The 24,524-nt window shown below is 41.4% G+C and overlaps 1 protein-coding gene across 1 annotated transcript in view; it reads left to right on the plus strand.

The window, feature by feature from the left end:
* GNB5 (G protein subunit beta 5) overlaps nucleotides 1–22,058 on the plus strand; it is a 33,876-nt gene extending 11,818 nt beyond the window's left edge. The window contains exons 3-11 of the mRNA XM_065412711.1: nucleotides 869–1,005; nucleotides 3,155–3,196; nucleotides 4,399–4,475; nucleotides 6,204–6,336; nucleotides 11,554–11,697; nucleotides 17,048–17,139; nucleotides 17,264–17,312; nucleotides 20,487–20,583; nucleotides 21,847–22,058. Coding sequence (XP_065268783.1) covers nucleotides 869–1,005; nucleotides 3,155–3,196; nucleotides 4,399–4,475; nucleotides 6,204–6,336; nucleotides 11,554–11,697; nucleotides 17,048–17,139; nucleotides 17,264–17,312; nucleotides 20,487–20,583; nucleotides 21,847–22,058 — 983 coding nt within the window. The remainder of the gene's footprint in view (nucleotides 1–868; nucleotides 1,006–3,154; nucleotides 3,197–4,398; nucleotides 4,476–6,203; nucleotides 6,337–11,553; nucleotides 11,698–17,047; nucleotides 17,140–17,263; nucleotides 17,313–20,486; nucleotides 20,584–21,846) is intronic.
* The last annotated feature ends 2,466 nt before the right edge of the window (nucleotides 22,059–24,524 follow it).

The raw sequence follows: 24,524 nt of genomic DNA on the forward strand, positions 1-24,524 counted from the left end.
TTACTTAGGATTCTCCACAATGAATAGAAACTGTTTCACAGAGTCATATGTTTTTAGAAATAAACACTTGCTATTATTCAAACACCAGTCAAGTGAAGTGCAAAGGCTTTGTTACGCTGATGCAGGTTAATGTCATAAGATACGATGCTGTCACAAAAACTGCTCAGCCACTCAGCTCACGCAGAGGCGCATAATGCCTGCGTTTGGCACACAGACTTCCCATGGCTTCCAGTGGGAATTCTGAGTGCAGATCAAACCTCTGAACTGACTGAAGTCCAGTACCTATAGCACCTTGAGGTCAGAGCTGCCACATTAAAATGTCCTCACATTGCTGGGACTGAAATTATTTTAAAAAAAACAACAACCTTTTATAACATTAAAAGCACTTTCTGAGGATTTTAGAACCACAATAATTTGAGACAAAACACTGCACTAAAAAGTGAGATCTCCAAAATCTTATGACATTGTATATAATTTTTCAAACTTTTTTTTAAATTCTGAACAAATGTAAAAAGTCCTAAATAATGCAGATGAATTTTTGTAAAATAAACACCACATACAACCCTCTCCCCCCAAACAAAACCTGGTATGTTTTGATTAGATGGCATTCTCTACGGTCTCGTCTATTTCTAATAGCTGTGCTTCAGTGAAGAATACTATACTGTGGTGGTTAGATGTGCTTCAAGTGAACTTCGAGACTGATCTTGCACTCACTCACCTGACTAACTACTCACCTGAATAGACTCATTGTGCTACCTGGAATTACTCATGTGGGTAAAGTCACTCATGGGTATTAAATGTTTGCAGGCCCAGGGTTTTAATATGGAGCAAACATTTGGTGATTCTCTTTATGGTTAATTCTCCACAGTTCATCAGGTGGCGGAACGTGTGGAAGCCCTAGGTCAGTTTGTGATGAAGACCAGGAGAACTCTGAAAGGCCATGGCAATAAAGTCCTCTGCATGGACTGGTGCAAAGATAAAAGACGAGTTGTGAGCTCTTCCCAGGTGAGGAAATGTGTAGGTGCTATTCGAAGTCAGTGATAGCCAGGCACAATTCTGATAGCTACACTAGGTAACGTTAATTGGAAATGAAATCTACGTTTAGTCTAAATGCTTTCATGATGCCTAAAGCATTCTTTTAGCAACATATTTGTTCAGAGAACACAAACCAGACTACTGAGTAAAGAATATAATTCTAGTAAGCATCACCACACCTATTGGAGGTGAGACCCTAAAGACCCCTCATCTATTTTTCAAACAGAATTTTTCCAGTGTTCAGAGTACGTTAGCACATTACATATGCAGTATTACAGCAAGCTGGTTTGGGAGCAGATGCATCTTATTCTCTCTGGACACTCAGTATGCAGCACTTCACCCCATCATTTGAATTAACATATGAAGAGAAAGAATTGGGATGGAAAGATCTGAAAACATTCTGATTCTACTTGAAAGGTCTCCGTGTGATCTGTGAACATGAAATCCTTTCTGTGGTCTGGAAGATGGATGTGGCCTTAAAAATAAACAACCTCACTCAGCCAGCTAGAACTATTACAAATATTTGGACATTTTGATAAACAGTCATTAAGTCTGTTTGGATCAGTCTTATGTCACAAAGTTGTGCAGGGGAATGTGGGAGGTATTGAGATAAAAGCCTTTCACTTCTAGGTCACTGGTTCACATTCAGAATGGTAATGGCTGGAACTTGTTACATCTGACGGCTGTTCATTGGCCTCTATGAAATGAGTTGCTGGTCTCAATCTACCGCCTACAAGATAGAATAGGATATCTGCATCACAAACCACCATGAGAGTTACTGCTGTCTGGCACCATCCTTGGAGGTCTCAGTCAGGAGACCAAAGATTGATCATTTACTAAGCTATTTTTTGAAGTGGTAAAGTATCAGTGTATAGGTATGAAAGCAAAAGAGAGAGAGGCTTTATTCCACTTTAAAATATGTGTCCTGAAAAAAACCACACCCAGTGATTCTGTGAACCAGTCTGGGGGTTCAGGTATTAGCACTGCAGACACGTTGAGGTTTGTTTTTTGTTTGATGGCACTTCGATCATTTCATTTTGCATTTTTTTTAAACTTCTATTTTAAGAAATTAATGAGCCCAGGGACAATAACAATAGCTGGTTACAAACAAACAATTCACTCTTCCCAGACTGGAATGTTAAAGGATATTATGCCAGCCAAAGGTAATTGGCATCAACGCACAGATAAGGTGATTATGTAGCACACTATTGGTTGCATGTTCATTCTTGTTAGTAGGTTACTTAAGTGGGCAACTAAAAGTTAAGTAAGAGTAGTAGTAGAAAAAAGGGGAGCAGAGAAAGGGTGGAATGGGAAAAGAAGATAAATAGACTGATCTGAAGAGGAGATGTAACTGAGAGGATAATTATGAGCTAAGATAAGTTCATTTGTAGGAGAAAAGAAGGAGAATAAAAATTCATCCAGGTGGTTGTTTCTTGAGAAGATAATGATCTCCATGATAAGTGTTGAGAACAGCTCCTTCCTTTCACTTAAAGGCTACATCTACCCTGCGAGCTAGTGCCTGATTCCCCTACTCGCATACTCATCCTAGTGTTTAGCAAGCTTGCATGAGTACAAGTAGCAATATAGCCCTGGTAGCATGGGTTGGGGCAGTGGAGACACGGCTGAGCTGTGTCAAGTACATGCCCACCAGTTTCAGGCAGGTGTGTACTGGGAATGGGTAAGCCATGCCGCTGCTACCACTGCCCGTGCTACTGCGTTTACACTACTATTTATCCTCACACTAGCACTCATTGAGCTAGTGCAAGTTGGTGTATAACCCCTAGCTCATAGTGTAGACAGCCAGAGAGGGAGGGTCTTGCTCTCTCTGTGGGCTAAGGAAAAGTCTTTTAAAGAGAGTCGTGAGTGCTAAGACTGATTTTCCAGAGGCACACTGGAGTTGCATTTACAGAAATAACTAGCCTAATTATGCGGTGTCTCTGATTCATAGCGCACTTCACTGTTGCTAATAGCAGTGTTGTAAAGGTGGTGACACATTTCCTGGGGAAATGGCATGTGGGACAGAAGTTAACAGCAGTGCTTTGCCCAGATCTCTGAAATACGGGAGTGAAAGTACACTTTGAAGCCCCTAATTTCTCTCTCCATTGTGTGTTGAATTTAGGATGGGAAGGTGATAGTGTGGGATTCCTTCACTACCAACAAGGTAAGTGGACTTCTACAGTTTCTGTATATAAAGCCAAATATGGCTGCACTGCGCGGATGTGCTAGAGATGGAAGTGGAAACCCTTCCCTCTCTATCTTCTTCAGTGCACCAGATCTCCTGGCACCACTGCCTGGGCACTAAGTGCTTGGGAGTTTGAGCTTCCCACACTCTGCTCTCCAGCTGGAGTTCGAGCATGTCATTATTCTGGGCACTGGCTGGTGGCAGAGCAGGGCTGGCGACGTGCAGGCTACACCTATAGAATATCTGTAGTGAGTGCCATGAATAAGCATGTGCCCTGGCATATTTTGACCCCTTGTGTTTTCTCCTGGCTTCTTTAGCCATAATGTCCCCAGATGTTCCTGCATGAGAGATGCTGCTCCCTCCCAGTGTGGCTCAGGGCTTGTCTATACTTACGCGCTGGTTCGGCGGCAGGCAATCGAACTTCTGGGTTCGATTTATCGCGTCTTGTCTGTACGCGATAAATCGAACCCAGAAGTGCTCGCCGTCGACTCCGGTAATCCTGCTCGGCGCGAGGAGTACGCGGAGTCGACGGGGGAGCCTGCCTGCCGCGTCTGGACCGCGGTAAGTTCGAACTAAGGTACGTCGACTTCAGCTACGTTATTCACGTAGCTGAAGTTGCGTACCTTAGTTCGAATTGGGGGGTTAGTGTAGACCAGGCCTTAGGTCTGCGTAGCCTTAGCAGAAGCTATAGCTAATAAAAAGTGTCATTAGCATTATAAAAACAGGCCGGTGTAATGTACCTTTGAACAAATGCTGCAATGACCATCCAAAATGTGGAGAGTTCTAAAGTGGCCCTTACAGGTGCCTAGCATCTTACACAATTGTCCTGGAGTAATTCACAACCAGTCACTTTGTGCTGGGAAATAAGGCTAGAGGTACCAAGAAATGCATGACTTGGCAGTTGTGGCTTGATTCTCATCCTCATACGTTCTCTTGCTTTCACAAGGAAAGTTGATCTTGAATTACAGCTTGATTCTCCACTATTCAGGTTTAGGAGCAAAAATCTGTTAAAAAATGGGCATGGTCTCTGATCTGTTGTCTATTTTCATTAAATACAGCAAGGGGTCATGACTGCATTTGAGCAATTTCGGCCTCTGTATGGTAATTTTAACACCAATTAGTGACATGATAATACACTCAGAAGTTGATTCTTGATCTGTAAGGAGAATATTATGTTTCAGGAACATGCGGTGACTATGCCATGTACCTGGGTGATGGCATGTGCATATGCCCCATCTGGATGTGCCATTGCTTGTGGGTAAGTAAAAGCTCTTGCAACTTCTTAAACTAGAGGAGCTGTGACTTTGTGTCCCAAGTAAATGTAACTTATGGAGCTGGGGGAATATTTTAAAATGTTGACTCTTCCCTTCCCCTCTCCTCCCCCCCTTTCTTCAAGAATGCTTTAGAAAACAATTTGGAATCCTAGGGAAAAGACCTGATATTTAGTAGTTTTAGCAGAAAAAAGCAACTATCCAATTTAATCAGATGAGTATTATTTTTTAAAAAAAATCTTTATATGTGGCCGTCTTTACCCATCACTGGAATTGATTGACAGCTTAACAAATACTGACAGTGATAACATTTGGATGCTATAAGCCAGTGGTTCCCAAACTTCTTCCACCGCTTGTGCAGGGAAAGCGCTTGGTGGGCCGGGCCGGTTTGTGTACCTGCCGCTTCCGCAGGTTCAGCCGATCGTGGCTCGGTCCGCGCCGCTTCCAGCAGCTCTCATTGGCCTGGAGCAGCAAACTGCGGCCACTGGGAGCCGCGATCGGCCAAACCTGTGGACGCGGCAGGTACACAAAGTGGCCCGGCCCGCCAGGCGCTTTCCCTGCACAAGCGGCGGAACAAGTTTGGGAACAACTGCTATAAGCATTTAGGCAAGTGTTGCATCCAGTGGGCCTGGTTCTGTCCCACACTGGTTCACATGGGTGTAACTCCATTGACTTCAGTCGTGTTACTTCTGATTTGTACCAGCATGAGAGGAGAAATGGACCCAAAGTAGGGCCTGATCCAAAACCCCTTGGAATGAATGGGAGTCTTTCAATGGCATATTTTGATAACCTCGTGACTTTGTTCATATGGAGCAGAAATCTGTCCATGCTTCAAACTTCTGAAAATATCTTAGGACCTCATATTGCCCTGGGCCTATATAAGTAACATTCAAGTTTGAAGCACAGACAGCTAAAGATATCTATTCCATAGGAATAAAGTCACATAGTAATCAAAACATGCAATATGGGCCTGATCCAATATGCAATATGGTGTCAGAGGGAGTTTCACAGTATGTGCAGATCAAGGGCATGTAGGGCCTTGAGACTGTATTAAGTTATGTGCAAATTTAGTACACAAAGAAATTGAACTCCTGCTTTTTGTCATCTCATCATTAGATCATGGAACCTCAAATGTTAAATACTTTATTCCAAAGAATTCTTTTTCAGCAACACAGTCAATATTTCCACTGCCTATTTTCAAGCTATTTTGAAAGTATTATCTTTAAGGCATCTGTTGCTATATGTCTTTTTCCATAGAAGATGTGCCAAATTCAGTAAGTTGGATAAATGGTAACATCATGAGAGTAATACTAAAAACTTAATTCAATAGAAAAATGGCAATTTGACTTTATTCAAAAGATTAACTGCAAGGTTACTACTGGATTACTTGTCAATAAATGTTGGATGGACTGTGGTTCAGTAACAAGCAGTTTATTAATTAAATGCATGTAATAAATACTAGGGACTAGGTCCTCAGTCCCACTTCCAGCTGTTCAAGCAGTACAAAATAGCCATACATTTGCCATAAAGAAGCAGCTGGGGATTCTCTTAGCATATGGGAATCCCAGGTGGTGTAATAGAATGGAAATCTACATTTGTAAGGATTTGGTGTTGCAGAATTTTTAGTATATTTCACCCTTACGTTTGTTTCTCATCCCACTTTTTCTTGTCATTAATGTTTTCTCTGTCTTTTTTTTTTTAATTCTTAACTCTAGTGGCCTGGACAATAAGTGTTCTGTGTATCCACTGACGTTTGATAAAAATGAAAATATGGCTGCAAAGAAGAAATCTGTTGCAATGCACACAAACTACCTGTCTGCCTGCAGCTTCACTAACTCAGACATGCAGGTAAATACATTCAGATTCAGCATATAATACAAAACCATGAGCTGGATTTATACTTGCTGCTGCAGGAAGCTGCAAAGTATGCTTCCTTGCACCAGAGATGGTCACTGTGCAATGGGGTATTCACATTCTGTGCAAGGCAGTGGTTCCTGCTAAGAAGGACAGCATCCATCTCTGCTGAAAGCTCCATAAAAGCTCTTGCTCACAGAGGCTGTAAGTAAGGATGTGCTGATTCAGATTTTATATATTTATAGATTTTATTTATAAATTTTTATATATATAAAATATATATATCAGGTGAGCTGAAAAACAGAGAGACCAAGTAACTTGCCAAAGATCTCACAGGTATCCTATGGCAGAGTGGGGAATAAAACGCATGTCTTCTGAGTGCCAATCTGGTGCCTTAGTTACAAGACCATCCTTCCTATTTAATAAATAAATAAACCCCAGCTCCTGCAAGATCATGAGAGTATGTGGGCATGAAAGATTCCAAGATAATCGTCTATCCCACTCTGGTTTTAGAATTTAATTGATGTTATGCTTATTATATACTGTTGTAGCAAAATAAATGGGAAGAGGGGGTATTTTCATTGTTATGCAGACTATGAAGTCTGGATAGAAAAGATATGCTTGTTTCCTTGGCTATTTACAGATATTTACAGCTCTTCCTAAGGAAATATCAGTTAGGATTGCTTCTATTTCAGGACATGAGCTACCCAAGAGTGAGCTGTTATTTGCCATTATGTGGTTTCAGTAATGAATCTGAGATGCTGATTCAAGTCTATTGCCATGGAAACAGAGGAAAGTCAAGGATCTACCCAGAGTGCTCTAGTGTACTTAATTGTGGCCTTACAATGCAGGAGTCCAGTATAATTAGGGCAGAGTAAACATGAAGTCTAAATTAGGTGGAATGTTGTTTGTGAAATACAAAAATAGTGTTTTGCTTTCCTGGTTATACCTGTGTGAACCATGGCTTTTTATTTTTGTAGGTTTTTAGTATTCTCTTCATAATCAAGGAGTGAAAACAGCAGAGTTTTTCTTTTATGCTCATGTAGAGTACAATAGATATTATAGATAGATATAGATACAATAGGTATTATACTGAATAAATTACTATTTATTATTTGTGTAGCACCAACCATGTACGTAGGTGCTTTAGACAGACAGCTCTGGAGGAGCCCTGACCCGAAGAGCTTAGTCTAGCTATACAAAGATATTGAGTTGGGGATCAATAGGTGTTTGTTTTGAGTGATATTTTGTAGTGCTGTTTAAAATATAGCAGTGAAAAGAAGAAAGAGAGATCAGAAAATTCAACCCAAGCTGGCCTTACAGCTCTCCTTTGGGTTGCTGGTTTTTGGGAAATAGTCTCCATTTCTGGTATAATGACCCTAGGATAAAATTACTTTTAAAACAATTAGGCTATGGTGTCAAATGTGCATAAACAGTTACAAGCTTTTCCCAGTACTACTTTTTGGTTAAATATTAGTCATTTGGATGCACTGAGCAGTTCCTTTCCTCTTGGGACACATCAACAATGGACTTACTCCCACCCATGGAATAACCCCAAACATGACTGAAAGGCCTCATCCTGCCGGGAGCTGAGTACCTTATGTTAATAACAAGGAAAGCCGCTCATCACTTTGTGGGAGACACACAGCTCCTTCACAGGAGCAGGCCCTCTCATGCAGCAATGTGAAAACCATGTTGCCCCGCTCCAAGCCAGCTGCACATACATTAGTAATATCAGTACTTGGGGATCTCCAAGCCAGCTGCACATACATTAGTAATATCTGTACTTGGGGATCTCCAAGTATTTTACATGCAGAGGACAGACAGATGGTAGAAGAGTTGGGAATTGAACTCAAGTACTCCTGAGTCACTGTCTCTTAAGAACATAAAAACATAAGAACGGCTGTACCGGGTCAGACCAAAGGTCCATCTAGCCCAGTATCCTGTCTACCGACAGTGGCCAATGCCAGGTGCCCCAGAGGGAGTGGACCTAACAGGCAATGATCAGGTGATCTGTCTCCTGCCATCCATCTCCATCCTCTGACAAACAGAGGCTAGGGACACCATTCTTACCCATCCTCGCTAATAGCCATTTATGGACTTAGCCACCATGAATTTATCCAGTCCCCTTTTAAACATTGTTATAGTCCTAGCCTTCACAACCTCCTCAGGTAAGGAGTTCCACAAGTTGACTGTGCGCTGTGTGAAGAAGAACTTCCTTTTATTTGTTTTAAACCTGCTGCCTATTAATTTCATTTGGTGACCCCTAGTTCTTGTATTATGGAAATAAGTAAATAACTTTTCCTTATCCACTTTCTCCACATCACTCATGATTTTATATACCTCTATCATATCCCCCCTTAGTCTCCTCTTTTCCAAGCTGAGGAGTCCTAGCCTCTTTAATCTCTCCTCATATGGGACCCGTTCCAAACCCCTAATCATTTTAGTTGCCCTTCTCTGAACCTTTTCTAGTGCCAGTATATCTTTTTTGAGATGAGGAGACCACATCTGTACGCAGTATTCGAGATGTGGGCGTACCATCGATTTATTTAAGGGCAATAATATATTCTCAGTCTTATTCTCTATCCCCTTTTTAATGATTCCTAACATCCTGTTTGCTTTTTTGACCGCCTCTGCACACTGCGTGGACATCTTCAGAGAACTATCCACGATGACTCCAAGATCTTTTTCCTGACTCGTTGTAGCTAAATTAGCCCCCATCATATTGTATGTATAGTTGGGATTATTTTTTCCAATGTGCATTACTTACATTTATGCACATTAAATTTCATTTGCCATTTTGTTGCCCAATCACTTAGTTTTGTGAGATCTTTTTGAAGTTCTTCACAGTCTGCTTTGGTCTTAACTATCTTGAGCAATTTAGTATCATCTGCAAACTTTGCCACCTCACTGTTTACCCCTTTCTCCAGATCATTTATGAACAAGTTGAATAGGATTGATCCGAGGACTGACCCTTGGGGAATACCACTAGTTACCCCTCTCCGTTCTGAGAATTTACCATTAATTCCTACCCTTTGTTCCCTATCTTTTAACCAGTTCTCAATCCATGAAAGGACCTTCCCTTTTATCCCATGACAACTTAATTTATGTAAGAGCCTTTGGTGAGGGACCTTGTCAAAGGCTTTCTGGAAATCTAAGTACACTATGTCCCCTGGTCCCCCTCTTCCTCAAACCGCTAGAGATGCTCTCACCTCTTAATGACTATGAAGCATTTCTAGTCCATTCCAGAGAAAGCAAACGTTTGGAGTCTTCTGTGAGCCCCAAAATATCCTAACATTTCAGCCTTGGTTTCTGTATCATTGTAGCTAACACATTTTTATTACTCCAAGGACAGGAATGAATGTGTTTTACCCAAAAGCCTGGTAAAATGCTGAATATTACCACGAGGTGGCAGATGAAGACACTTGATCCAGTGTTTCCAGACTTGCTGAAAGTCTAGCTAGAAGACTAAAACATGATAAGCAAAGTAGATCTTGCACTCCATGTTTTTGTATAAAAATAGTTTCAACTTGAGTTCATAACATTTCCAAACTAACCATGCTTATTATAAAATATAATGAAGAGCTCTGTGTTTAAAAATGGATCACACCCTTAAAACTTCTGTCTGCCCCTCCCCCTGCACATCCTTCTATGCTGCTCATTTGGCTATCAAGATGGGAAAGTCTGATAATCTAGCAGCTGACAATCTCAACGTCTCATCCTGAAAATGTAACTATTCCTCATAATACAAAAATGTATCATAATTTAGGATTCGATTCCACACCCTCAATCCCAAAATTTTAGCACATCTCCGCATGCAATGGGGACAGCAGGACCCAAAACAGACTGTCCTGCAATTTTTACAAACCTCTAAGTGCCCCTGTATCTACTGAAGGGTAACCAAATCTGAGCTTTTGCCAAAAATAATTTGTTTTTAACCCACGTGTAGCCCTGTAAGTGACTCTCTCTACTTGCATGATTATTTTTCCCCTTGCAGTGTGATTCATTTTGGCTTCCAACCACCGCTGACTTCCCTAGCAATTGCTTCACTAAGCATTAAAAAAAAATGGGTATGATCCATGTCTCTTCCACTACTTGTCTAGGGAGAGCCACCTTAGCACTTAAGTTGTGAGCCTTGTGATTCCTTGTTCAGTATACAGGACTGAACCATCAGACAACATTTCAGCATACAAAATTTGTGATTGTGTAAGAGCTGCTGATGGCCACAGGGAAGTTTTGTACAGTTGAGGGTCTTCATCAGGATGAGAGTAGCTGTTGGCAACGTTCAGTCATTACATGTCCAAATCCAGTCACACATTAATGATTTAGGACATGTGATGGACTTGCCAAACAATTGTTGGTCTAAGCTCATGCACACAAAAGATGCCACATTCAAATTATCTGTAATTTATACGAATTTTGTTGGCTCCAGACCTGGCTGTTTCAGGTAGTAGAATAAGAGGAGCTTAAAAAGTTTATTTAAATCCACCAACTCTTCAATTAACCCTTTTTGGATTCCAGTTTCATTAATGTGGACAGGGCAGACATACCGATCTGGGACTAAGAACTTCCTGGCTGAAATGGAAATACCAGCAGATCACAAGCTTGGATGCACTAGTTGGTGTCCCCTCAAACAACTGAGAACAGAATTAAGTTAATATTTGCTGTGTTTATCACAATATTCTGTTTTTCCCCCGCCCCCAACTCTGCCACCTTCCTTTTGAAAAAACCATGCTGAGATCCACGTTGGTTTACTGACTCGGATCTATTGAACATTAAGTTCAGTAGAATCTCAGAGTTACAAACACCTTGGGAGTGGAGGTTGTTCATAACTCTGAACAAAATATTACGGTTGTTCTTTCAAAAGTTCACAACTGAACATTGATTTACTACAACTTTGAAACTTTACTATGCAGAAAAAAATTCTGCTTTTAACCATCTTAATTTACCTTGTCAAATCTTTTTCTAAACTTTCCCTTTATTTTTGTAGTTTACGTTTAACACAGCACTGTACTGCATTTTGCTTTCTCTCTCTCTCTCTCTCTCTCTCTCTCTCTCTGCTGCTGTGGAGTGTGGTTGACTGATCAGTTTGTAATTCTGAGGTTCAACTGTAAAATCCAATTCGTTGCGCGTGGGAGGCACAATGGTTTCTGAGTGAACCTGAGGCTTTTATGTTATGTTGTATTGTTGCCCTTTTCTCACCTACCGTAGATCCTGACCGCTAGTGGAGATGGAACGTGTGCCCTCTGGGATGTTGAGAGTGGGCAGCTTCTACAAAGTTTTCATGGGCATGGGGCTGATGTCTTGTGCCTGGATCTGGCCCCTTCTGAAACAGGAAATACGTTTGTGTCTGGGGTAAGTGGGATTTTTATTTTATGATATAAAACAAGGAATGAAGGAAGGGGAAAGGAAGGGTATGTAGGAAAAGGGGAAGTTTGGGATATTGTTTAAAGAGGAGGGTGGGATATATGGGGAGAGACCATACAGAGCAAGTAGTCCTGTCACTGCAAGCACACTTCTCAAGCTGGAGCAAATTAACACTTTTCCTGAAAGGTCAAACCCAAACGCCATCAGATTGACTGTAGCTAAAGTATTTAGCAAATTCCACCCTACATTAAAATAATCCATCACATGATCAAAAGCTTCCCTTGGGAAGGGGAAAGACCAAGAGTTAAAGCAGTAAAAGTTCATAGAGCGGAAGGTGGCGTAGGCCTTCCATAGATAGAATTCTGTTCTGCTGCACATGGCTGTTCACACTTGCCTCCTTTTCTTCACCCTATTCGTTCCCTACTTGGATTCCTGTAGAGAGCTTGATCATCGGGGTGCCAGAGCTGTGCTCAATTCACCTGGGTGGGGCAGTCGATGCATATGCCATCTTTTTGATAACCCCCTCCCAGAAGCCTGGAGGTAGCTCGGGGACTGGTTTAGCATCAACACAAGTGAGATCATCCCTAGGTATTTATGTGGGGCCAGATCTTCACCCATCACTTTGCTCTTCAGCAGCACTAATGGCACATTCAGCTACTTTAATTAGGCCATCAAGGATTTATACCACTTGCTCTCCCATCTCCTCCGCCTAGGGGAATATCAGAGAGGGGATGGCAGAAATGGGACAGAAGCACGCAGTACTTCACCTGATCCTTGACTGGTTGCTAGGGGACTGCTCTGTCCAGCTGCACAACTGAGTTATGGTGGAGGCTGTTTTGACATCATGTCAGGCAGTATATCAGGGAGGCATAAAGGTGTCTTAGGGATTGTCTTCACCCACTGCTTTAACTATGGACTTGTCTTCACTGCAAAGTTAACTTGAGTGTTGCTCCTAACTCGAGTCCTGTTCTCACTCACAAACCCTTAACTCTAGTGTGATGGTGCTTTCAACACAAGTTGGCTGGTCCTTCAGGGGGTACAGGCTACAGGTCAGACTAGTACAATTCATCAGCTGCTAACACGATCAGTCTGTAGTGTAGATGCAGGCTGGCTCCATTCGAGTGCTGCTAGTCTTCCAGTGCCCATAAAGGACAGACAGGTTCTCTCTCACAATTCACTGAGAGAGAATGCATAGAGCCATTAAGCTCACTACAGTGCAGAGAACTACAGTATATGATTCCAGAAATCTTCATGCCACACAAGAGTGTGTACAGCCCCAGTGTGGACACAGCAGCTCCAATGTTATTTCACAGTGTGGCTGCACTCATTTGAGCTAGCCTAACTCAAGTGGAGTAATTCAAGTGCTGGTAAATCAAGTTAACTCTGCAGTGAAGACATACCCTATATTAGTTTGACACTGGTATAGTTAAAGTGGTACAGCCCCCTAGTGTGGGTGCAATTATTTTGGTGTAAAGGTGCATATACCAGGATAGTTTTCCCCATAAATGTAAGGGATTAAGCTAGGCCCATATAATCATATTTACATATGATGTCATGCATCTGCAACTGCATGCATAGGAAGGGTTGACCAGTTTTAACTATTGAGCTAAAAATAGTGTGTAGACCAGGCCTTAGAGTAACCTCTGCGTTTTCCTGCTGCACTGTGCCAAGCGTGCCCTCAGGATTGAACCCTTGGTTTCAGTACTCAACCCCCTTTTAATTCCGTTAAAAATGAATATCCCGCTCCATGTGGGGTAAATGTTACCCCTTTAAAGAACCTGTCTCCACACAGAGGAATCAGCGCAAGAACCGTGTATGTGAAGAGCCAGGTTGCGCATTGTTCTTGCATCCCAAACTCCCATAGATGTCAGTGAGAGTGGTGGGCATGCAAGGAACGCAGAGCTGGGCCCTGAATGTGAGTGGGTTTTGAAATCCAAAATGTTCCCTTTCCAATGAATTTCCTTCTCTGGGCAGAGCATTAATTATCTGGTGCTTTGGTACCAGATGGAAAGTTCTTCCATTTAAATAATGACATCATAAGTGAAGAGTTGTGATTTAATTTCATAAGGGATTTAAAAGAGAGAGGAATGGATCACGAGGAGACTGTTTAGTTTAACCACCAACTGTCTTCTTAAAAATAAATAATGCATATACTACAGCCTACTGAGGAGGAATACACTAACTAAGCAGTAACCCATAGCAGGATGGGCCTATAATATGTTCACCACATGCCTCTGGTGACTATGGAAACCTGAACAGAAAGAAAGGCAGAGTGCCTCCCATGCTAAGTCTAGTTATTACCCTATCTTCTCATGTTACTGTTTCCACAGTTCTTTAAATATGATTTCCCCAACCCCAAAAATCTGAACTTTTTTCTTATCACTGATTTGCAGATGTTTGTTTCTATTCTTATTTGTATTACAGTAGTGCCTAGAGACCCCACCTGAGATCAAGGCCTGATTATGCTAGGTTTGTACGCACCCGTACTAAGAAGCGGTCCCTGCCCTGAAGAGCTTAGGCTATGTCTGTACTACAAGCTAGGGGTGTGATTTCCAGCTGGCGTACGCAATACTTATGCTAGTTCAAGTATAAACAGTAGGACAGCCGCAGTAGCCTGGGTAGTGGCGGCACAGCTTAGCCATGCTGAGGATGTGCGTGGGTTTGTTCACTGCATGGCTAAACTGGCACCTCTGCCAGTGCTATCGTGGCTACATCACTATTTATACTCACACTAGCTGTCATCGAGCTAGTGCAAGTATGTGTACGTGAGCTGGGAATCTCACCACTAGCTTGTAGTGTAGATGTAGCCTAAGCAGGCAAGACCGACAAAAGCTGGGGGAGGAAACAGAGACAGAGAGAGGTGAAGTGACTTGCCCAAGGTCGTCACACAGCAGGTCAGTGGCAAAGACAAGACTCCCAGGCCAGTGTCTTCTCCATGAGACGCTTGTGGGCCTGACCCTGTGAGGTGTTGAGTACCTCTTAGGAGTGGCTGGGTGATCTCAGTGGGAGTTGTGAGTATAATCCACCCTTCCCAAGTCATGCTCTGCACCTTGCAATAGCAGGCCCAGTTGGAAAATTCTTTACACTCTTTCTTGCGGGTAGGTTTAATACCAAACTAGCTATGGAGCAAATGGCTTCAGAGCCATGGATGGAGCTATCCCTGGCTGAGATTATTGCAGTTGTTTCATTTTCTAGTTAAGGTCATTTGAAGAATGCACCATAAAATTTGAACTAAGTAGTCATTTTTTATATCAAACATGTTAAGTGATGAAAGAGTCAGTGAAGCAGTTTAGTGGCATGGTGGGTATTGCAGAATACAACTATGGAAACAGCATTCGGGCAGCAGCGCAGGGCCCCAGACAGTGATTTTTAGGGTTTGATGAGAAGGTGGCACTCGGCATGAACAGCCCTGGGCTATGGCTACTCGAGAGTTGATTTCCAGCCTGCTGCTGCTGCACTGCATCTCCACCACTGGTAGCAACTGGAGGAGTGCTGGTAAGAAATGGCCACTGGAGATTCAAACATCATGTTAATTTTGGCTGCCTCTATTTTTGGGCCTCTGCTATATAAACTGCTAGGGCTTGATTGGTTTGAGATATTGACCTTTGGCAGCTCCCACTGACTTCAGTTGGAGGTGTGGGGTGCTCAGCAGCTCAGAAAACCAGGCCCTAGTGCAGGGGTGGTCAAACTTTTTGGCCCGGGGGCCACATCAGGGAATAGAAATTGTATGGCGGGTCATGAATGCTCACGAAATTAGGGTTGGGGCGCGGGAGGGGATGGTGGGCTCTGGGTGGGGCTGGGGATGAGGAGTTTGGGGTGTAGGAGGGTGCTCTGGGCTGGGACTAAGGGGTTCGGAGGGTTGGAGGGGGATCAGGGCTGGGGCAGGGAGTTGGGGTGCAGGAAGGGGTGTGGGCTCCGGGGTGGGGCTAGGGATGAGGAGTGCAGGAGGGTGCTTTGGGCTGGGATCGAGGGGTTTGGAGGGCAGGAGGGGGATCAGGGCTGGGGCAGGGGGTTGGGGCATGGGGAGAGGCTCGGAGGTGCCGGCTCCGGGCAGCGCTTACCTCAAGTGGCTCCCGGAAGCAGTGTCATGTCCCTTCTCCCACTCCTACGCGAGGCGCAGCCTGGCGGCTCTGCGCGCTGCCCCGTCCGCAGGCATCGTCCCTGCAGCTCCCATTAGCCGGGAACTACAGCCAATGGGAGCTGCAGGGGCGGTGGCAGCGTGAAGAGTGGAGGCCCCTGGCTGCCCCTACACATAGAAGCCGGAGGGGGGGCCATGCTGCTGCTTCCGGGAGCTGCGTGGCACGGCCCCCGACCCTGCTCCCCGGCTGGAGCGCCAAGCAAGCCCCAGACCCCTCTCCCCAGTGGGAGCTCGAGGGCTGGATTAAAAGGGCTGGCGGGCCGGATCCGGTCTGTGGGCCATAGTTTGCCCACCCCTGCCCTAGTGGTTTCTAAAACTGGGTGGCCAAACTTAGAAGCCACTTCTGAAAATCTGGGCCCAAGTGACTTGCCAAAGGCCACACAACGAGTCGGCATTAGAGCCAAGATTAGAACTCAGGAGGATCCTGACTTTCAGCACTATGTTCAACCCACCAGTGCTGGCCGTATAAGAAATAGGAAACCCACTTTCTTACCTGCTGTAGCGCAATGTAATTAGACAGTAAGTCTTGTGCTGCTTCTGATTATAAAACTAGTGTTCACAACAAGAGAACATTTCCTGGGGAAGAAAGGAAGGAAATGAACGAGACAAAGGATGAAAAAGATAGAGAAGACAGAATGGCTGAGTAGTTTAACTGAACTATTGTTTTGCCGCCTGTAATTCTCCAACAGCTCCTTTTACGTACTGCAAGGGAGTATTCTACCTATCTATCTAATCGTAATGTATTTATTCCAGAAAGTTTCTGAAACAACTGCAAGGTTTTTCTGTACAATCTCACTGCATGTATTTCTGCCAGACCCCCTAGGGGTAAAGTTTCAGGAGGTCTGTGGCCCACCTTCTGTGGTGCAACATTTACATGCATAACTGAATTGCAGGTGCAAATCTGAGTGCTGGTGCCTCCTTCTAATCAATTGCAGGTGCCAAACAGGCAGTAAGTGGTGCAAATGCTCAGATTTGTTCCTGCAAATCTTTGCATGCTCATAAAAAGGGGGACCAAGTTTCAGGCTTTCTGAAAATATAGCCTCAGTATCTGGAGCAGCTTTGCTAAAGTGTATCCTTTTAGGAGATGTGAGGTGCAGAGCTTAATTGGGATTGAAAGGGGGTGTTTAAGTCTTATGTGGGGTTGATTTCACCTGTGTGAATTGGTGTGTGTATAATGGGGGTAATTATTTCTATTTTTAGGGGTGTGACAAGAAAGCAATGGTTTGGGACATGAGGTCTGGACAGTGTATCCAGTCATTCGAAACTCACGAATCGGATATCAATAGCGTCAGGTCAGTGCATTTCTGGCAGAACACTTTTACAACCGTGTAATGTTAAGCTACGTGTTGATTTTTATTTCTGAAAGCCTACTTCATTTGACTAACACATTACTGTACTCTGTTCCCCCCTGCACAGATACTACCCAAGTGGGGATGCTTTTGCCTCTGGCTCTGATGATGCCACAGTAAGTTCATTCAAGAACTTCATTTGGAAAAGATTTGTTAAGTCTCATATCATAAATCCCTACGAAGAATGGGCCAAATTCACAGCTCACATGAAGTGATTTTATTAGACCCAAGTTATTAATATGTAGATATAGGGAAATGCTTGCAGAATTCCTAGCTGGCCTTTGGAAGGTTTTGGGGTTGGGACAATTTCTGTGTGAGATCTTCCAGCTTCATGCATGCTATCAGATGAGCAGGGTCACTATGGGAGGCATACAAGGAGTTTCAAAAAGATTTTTAGGCAAATACTCAAACTCCCTCCATTAATCTGCCTGTAAAATTTGCAGTCACATCTGTTTACACAAGCAAACTAAATTTGCATGTGCTGCTGTATGCTCCCCCGAGTTTTGTAGGCACATAAATAGTGTCCAGCTGAAAATTTTCCCTTAAAACCTTCGACTGACTCTCTGCCATTTTAAATTGTGCTCCATTCATGGGAACTGCTAGGAGGGCTAAACTCCTTCCCCTCTGTGGCTGCTCTAGGATCTGGCCCAGATCCTCTGGTGAGGCCAGATGATACAGAGCATAAGTCACAAGTGATTGTGCCAAAGGTAGCTTTAAGCTGCTGCTCTGTGTGGGCCAGTCTGTCAGCACTGTGTCAGTCTAACGTACTCTGGGCTGCAACAATCATGAAGGCACAAAAACACAGGCAATATTTATCACTGCGCCAACCTACTTCTGGAGTATAGACTGTCCAACTTCCAAGTGTTCATGTGGAGACTGATTGATGCTGTATCAATATGTGTGTTTGCACTTCACTCAAATTTATGTTCTCACTTCAGAGAGAAATTTATAGAAACTAACATCAGCTTTACCCTCTGAAAAGTGGTGAACATATGACAGCCCCATCATGAGGCATCAGCAAAGACAGGATATGGGTTGGATATGGGTTTTTAAGCACCAACTCACAGTTCTCTCTCCCTTGATGTAAAGGAGTAACTCCAGCAGCTCGTAGCATTAGTAGGCCGTTATCCTCTATTAGGGGTGGATTCTGACTCTGGAAGTCTTCAGGTTAAGACTGGATGCTTTTGTGAAAGGTATATTTTAGCCACACTCAAGTTAATGGGCTCAATACAGGAGAAACTGGATGAAATTCTATGGCCTCCATTATGCAGGTCAGACTAGATGATTTAATGGTTCCTTCTGACCTTCAAATCTATGAATAAGACCCTAGGAAAGGACATGGCACATTAAGTTAGCATATTGCATGTAACATGCTATTATCCCATAATGATCCAGTTTTGCAGCATGATTCTCATCCGCAGTCAATGGGTCTCCATATGGGTACAAAGGAATCAGAATCTGGGCTGAAATTTGTCAGACTTCAAAGGGGGATCTTCAGAAGGAATTTGGAGATATTTTCTGTTTGCTCAAGCATTGCCTTTAAGCTTGGATGGGACACAAAGTCTTACTGAAGTACTCGGACAATGTAACAAATTTTGGGCCTAATCCAAAGCTGATTTAACTCAATGGAAACATTCCTATTTACTTCAATGGGTTTGGGATCAGACATTTTGTGTGCTTTCATGAGAAAATGCATGCTGTTTTTAGAAGCCAAAACCCTCTGTTATAAATGAATACCTCTAGCTGAGAGTACAGTGTATGTTAGCAAATAGGGGTATCATACTGTAAGGATCTGCGTTGTGGAGGCAATGAAATGGAGAAATTCTCCATCACTAAAATTCATATGAGAACACACTCATTTTTCAAAAGTGCCACAAACTATGGCAACTGTGCTATTAGTTAAAAAGAAAAACCCATCTAATCAATTGTGTGTGAATTCCTCCGAACTAAATAGAAGAATGGAAAATTCCATCTTCATACTTTGGGGGATGGAGGTGGGTCAGTTCCTCTGACTACTGGGTTGGTTGTTTTTTTTTTTTTTTTTAATTTGAAATTGCAAATTGCTGCTTTACATTGAGAATGTTGAGAGCAGCACTGTAAGACTTCTGTCACCCAAAAAGAATGCTTGGGGATGCTGTGGAACTGAGTGTCCTGACTAATTGATGGGCTGTCATAAATGTATGTTGATATAGGCTTTTTCTCACCTGGAGTGAACTGACCCATTTGTCAGAATTTTCTGACAGAATTATTCATTAGCTCATAGCTCCAGGAAACGCTGACTTCAAATACCTTGTAATTTATAACAGGTCTGTGAATAATATAGTCTCTGCTTTATGCACAGACTTGAATATTAGCCACTTTTCATTAGTAAGACTTAATATTAACAACCCCAGCTAGCCAGTGTTTGCTTAGACTTAACTTATTGAGGCAGGTTAGTTGAAATACAGTTTCAAAAGCACACATGATTTCAGGGCTGAGTAAGTGCTGTTCTCCAGGCTGCTGACATTTTTGGTCTGAATATAGAAGTTTCCATATTAAACAAGTTAAAACATATTGGCAAATAATAGAGTAATGGACTTGTGAAGCCAAAGGCTGTAGGGCTGAATGGAAATTTTTCAGCAAAAGGTGCGTGCTTTTTTTGGTTGGAAAATGCTGACTCTTCTAAATCAAAACTGAAATGTTGTGTGGAAATGTATTGATTGTGGTTCAACTTTCGTTGGGAAGCTTTCTCGGGTCTAGGATGGAATTTTCTGGAATTTCCCTCTGTGGTTTCTCATGAAAAATTGTGAACATTGTTTTTCGTCCTGATGCAGAATGAAAACAAATTCTGAAAGCTTCCATTTTTGTGTGAAATGGAATTCTTGTTTTCTGGCAAGCCCTAAAAAGCTGTACGCACCCTCCAATTGTAAACACATAATGAAGCAGGAGGGCAGATAGACTGTGGAAGAGCTGTATGTGTATACTCTGAATCCAGGAACCCACAGTTCCTCTCTATGTCAGCATGGAGAGATGATTTGAGGAATGGCTAGCGGATCACTCAGTTTAGGTCAGTCAGCCTTAGGGCATTTAGATCACAATTAGGATCCAGATGTCTAAACAGCCTGTATAGTGGTCCCAGGTACTCTTATAGTCCATAGGCAGAAGAGCAGAAGCTGCACGGCCATTCCACATCATGCCCACAGGGTTGGAATTCCTGTCCCCTTCCTCCTCATACTTTGCACAGGGTGAGGGAGCAGCAACTGGGTCTAGTCCTTAGTGATGAACATATGTTGTTTTTGCTTTAATTCTAGTGTCGTTTATATGACCTTCGTGCAGATAGAGAAGTAGCAATTTATTCCAAAGAGAGCATCATTTTTGGAGCTTCTAGCGTGGATTTCTCTCTCAGTGGTGAGATTTGAATTTTGGGGGATATGTAGTTTTTTGCTGTGGGGAGGCATTTAGACTGGGATGCAGCTGAGGTTGTAATGTAATACTTTTTCAGTTTAAATTGAGAACATTTGTTATTACAAACAAGAGCTAAATTAAATATGGAAAGAAATTTTCCATCCATTAAAATATCTTCTTCCTTTGTAAAAGATTTTTTTATTAAGTAATGTAATTGGTTATTTTTTAATTTTATCAACAAATAATATGTGGCTATGAGGTAAAATCCTGGTCCTATTGAAGTCAATGGGAATTTTGCCATTAACTTCAGTGGGGCCAGGATTTCACCCATCATGTTTAAATCCACCTCAAATGCAACTAGAAATAGAATATTGGTCAATTTTTGTATTTAGGGTACATCTATAAATAGTTCATGAAAGGTTAATAAATGATTAATAGATGTTATAAGCATGTTACAGACCTGAGTAGTATATGATATAGGTGCTTATAAGCACATGAGTAGAAGTTGCTGTAGGTGGTTATATAAGCCACAGTTGTGAGCAAGATATTGAACTGTTGGACTCTATAACAAGCTATAATAATTTATTAACCATTTATTAAAACATCTATTAATCACTTGGTAACCCTTTATAAACAATTTTATAAACATACCCAGAATATCATCAGAATATTTTTGTCTGATATTAATTGTTAAAGTGCTCTATTTGCCTTCAGTCTATATCCCTCTTTTGAATTAATCTCTCATCTGTAACAGTTGAAAGATATTGCATGTTTTTAATAAGTGCAATCATGGAATTTTTAATACTCTTTTAAAAAAGAGGGCTCAAATACCATTACTTTTCAGTTGCAGAAGAGGGCCTCCACTGGTCAGCTATTACTGGCAATTAATATTCATGCAGAGCCATGATATTGACATGTTAAGCATAATTTTCTGTAGCAAAGTGGGCACCCAAAATCTGAGGCTGGACTTGCATGATATTATTTTGGAGTGCATAAAGAGTAATTTAGTCCAATTTAGAATGAACATATACACCTTTGTGTTGAAGCAACATCCTATAGTGCCCATGAAAGTAGCGTGAGCATGGCCTCGTATTTAAGGCATAGGATTGAGTATCAGGAGATCTGACTTCTACTCCTGACTCTGCCTCAAACTTCTTACAAACAGCTTTTGCTTCAGCCAGAAAACCCTCCTTCCTCTCCTTTCATTAACTGTTACTATTTAACCATTTAAGCCATTATTCTGTATAAATGTGATTCTGTTTGCAGGTCGCCTACTATTTGGTGGTTACAATGATTACACCATAAATGTATGGGATGTTCTGAAAGGGTCTCGTGTATCCATTCTGTTTGGTCATGAAAACCGAGTTAGCACCTTACGAGTTTCACCTGATGGAACTGCATTCTGCTCAGGATCATGGGATCACACTCTACGAGTAAGGGATTTTTCTTTCCAAAAATACAGGGATTTCCATTGGTAAATTCATTATAGAAAATGTCCAGGAGATGGAATATGAAACCAGTTGTTTCAAAGAAATTAAAGCCCAGTAACATCATGGCTACTGCTGCAAACAGTGGATAACGCCTAAATATTTCCCCAGGTCAGGAATATATTCACCATTAAAAGAAAGTGTTAGCAGAACATTATCACTAAACAATTAAACACTGGGAAATTATGAAATTATCAGTTAAAGTAACTGCTCCACCCTCAACTCTTTACCATTAACATCATTTACAAGTTCCAAGGAAAGAATTAGGCTCTCATGCAAATTAACCAGGCTTTTGTATAAAACCTATGTGTTTGTATGGAATATAAACTATAATTCTCTAAAGAATTGTTCGACTTTTATCTCTACAGGTCTGGGCGTAAGCCGCAATGCTGTTTTCAAATACAAATGAAGATTGAAACCTTGGGCTACAAAAAAAGAAAAGAAAAAGGAAATTTCAATCTGCAAATGTGAAATGTCCTTTAGAAAGATGTAGCATTTCTATTGTAGTTTCCATGACTTATTGATGAGTTGCAAATCAAAATAAAACAAACACAAAAAAACAAGCTAGGACAACTTGTTAGCCAGGAATAAATTCAGTATATTAGCTACACTATCAAATGTTGTTACTGAAAACACAAATAAACACAACTAGATAGTAAAGGTAATCTGCTTTTAACATATAGCAAACATCAACTTGTAGTAAAATAAAATGTTTTTAATTCTGTTTTTGAGACTACCTTCTTTTATTAGAGATAGTTTAGATCATTCTAAAACCAGACTTTTCTCTGAAATCATCTGTATCATAGAATTTTGTAGTCCAGTGCACATTATGTATTTATTATTTGCAAGAATTGATTTTTTAAAGTAAATTTGAAAAAATAAATAAATAAACCAGACACCTTATTTTATCTGGGTATCGTCTATGACTTTTGAAACATTCCGTAGTAGTGCATTGAATTTTGATGTGAAAAGTCAGAAAGCAAATCCACTTTCTGATACTTCACTTTATGATGGAGTTAGAGATGATTCCACAATGGTAATAATTTGGGAGCAAAGAATCTAATGTTGAAGATACTAGCTGTCATAAAAAGTATATTTTCTTGTTTAAAAAAAGTCATTCCAATCTTTTTTTTCTTATATCCTTTTAGATGAAATTAACTATTTCACCTCTGACCTGAATTTAAAGAATTCAATTAAACTCCTAAAGATAAGCTACAAAGACGAGTAGTATAATTCATGGTTTACATAGTCACAAGGTAATATTTTAACCAGTAGTTTCATAGATATTTTTAATTGTATCACTTGGTGATTGAATTTTCTTTGAATTAAAGAGATACTACTTTTAAGCACTAATAATGACAGTGATAATAAAATCTTTTCAAGTCAGCCATACTCATTCTCTGATCCTGGTTCTCATTTAAACTAAGGCCACTTTATACCATTCTAGCTATGGAAAGCAGCCTTAACATGCTATAAATGTAATCTATTTCAGTGTTAAGGCCCCTTTACAATGTCAGAGCAGCATAAAGTGTCTTTAGTGTAAATGAGAATCAGACTCTCTGAGCTGAATTCCACAGTCCTTCCATTGACAAAGCTCCCACTGAAGGTAGTAATGTTTTATCCTAGTAGGACTGTAGGATCAGAGCCTATATGGAGAATGCACAAAAGTGAAAATTGGGAATGTTTTTTAAGAGCCCAATCATGCCAACAGTTGTTACAGCCCTACTGCTTACTACAGTGAGTCAAGTCAATGGGACTTCTCATCCAACAATGTCTAGCAGCAAATGTTTGCAGGATATTGGCCCTATGGGTGAAAGTTGTCATGTAATATACAATGGCTGTGCCCATACAGATCCAATGATATATATAAAGCTGTAGCTGTACTCATATATTGAAAACTATTAAGGGCCAGACTGGGCCTTCTTTGCTCATACTGAATGGTACTTTACTGCTAAAATAGTCCCATTGCATTGGATGGATGTATTTGAGGAGTAAGGCACTACTCATTGTGAGTGAGGGTAGTACAGTCAGGCTCTCAAAATGTAATGAATAAGGTACATCTCTGAAAAGATGAAAGGTAAATTTTATATTTAGATTCAATCAAGAGTAAACAATTGGTTCTTGGGGTTGGTAGTTCACACTAAAATATCGATAACTTCAATTTAAAAAGTGATTTTTTTAAATTGAGTGTATAATATTTGTATTTGAAACAAAGTCTCCTCATTCATGAAAACATCTAGTTCCATAAATCCAGAACGAATTAATTTAGGACATTGACACAATCATTCACTTTACTTGGAGAAGATCAGCCTTCGCTCGTTGTTGAAATAGTTCATTTGTTCCTGCTTGGAAACGTCCGCTCCAATGCTTTGCAATATTTGTGGCAAATTATCCCTGTAACGAATGCACTATGGAAATTGTACTATGTCATCTGGAGCTCATTGTGCAATATTGAGT

The sequence above is a fragment of the Emys orbicularis genome, chromosome 10 (assembly GCF_028017835.1).
Source record: "Emys orbicularis isolate rEmyOrb1 chromosome 10, rEmyOrb1.hap1, whole genome shotgun sequence".
Lineage (NCBI taxonomy): Eukaryota > Metazoa > Chordata > Testudines > Emydidae > Emys > Emys orbicularis.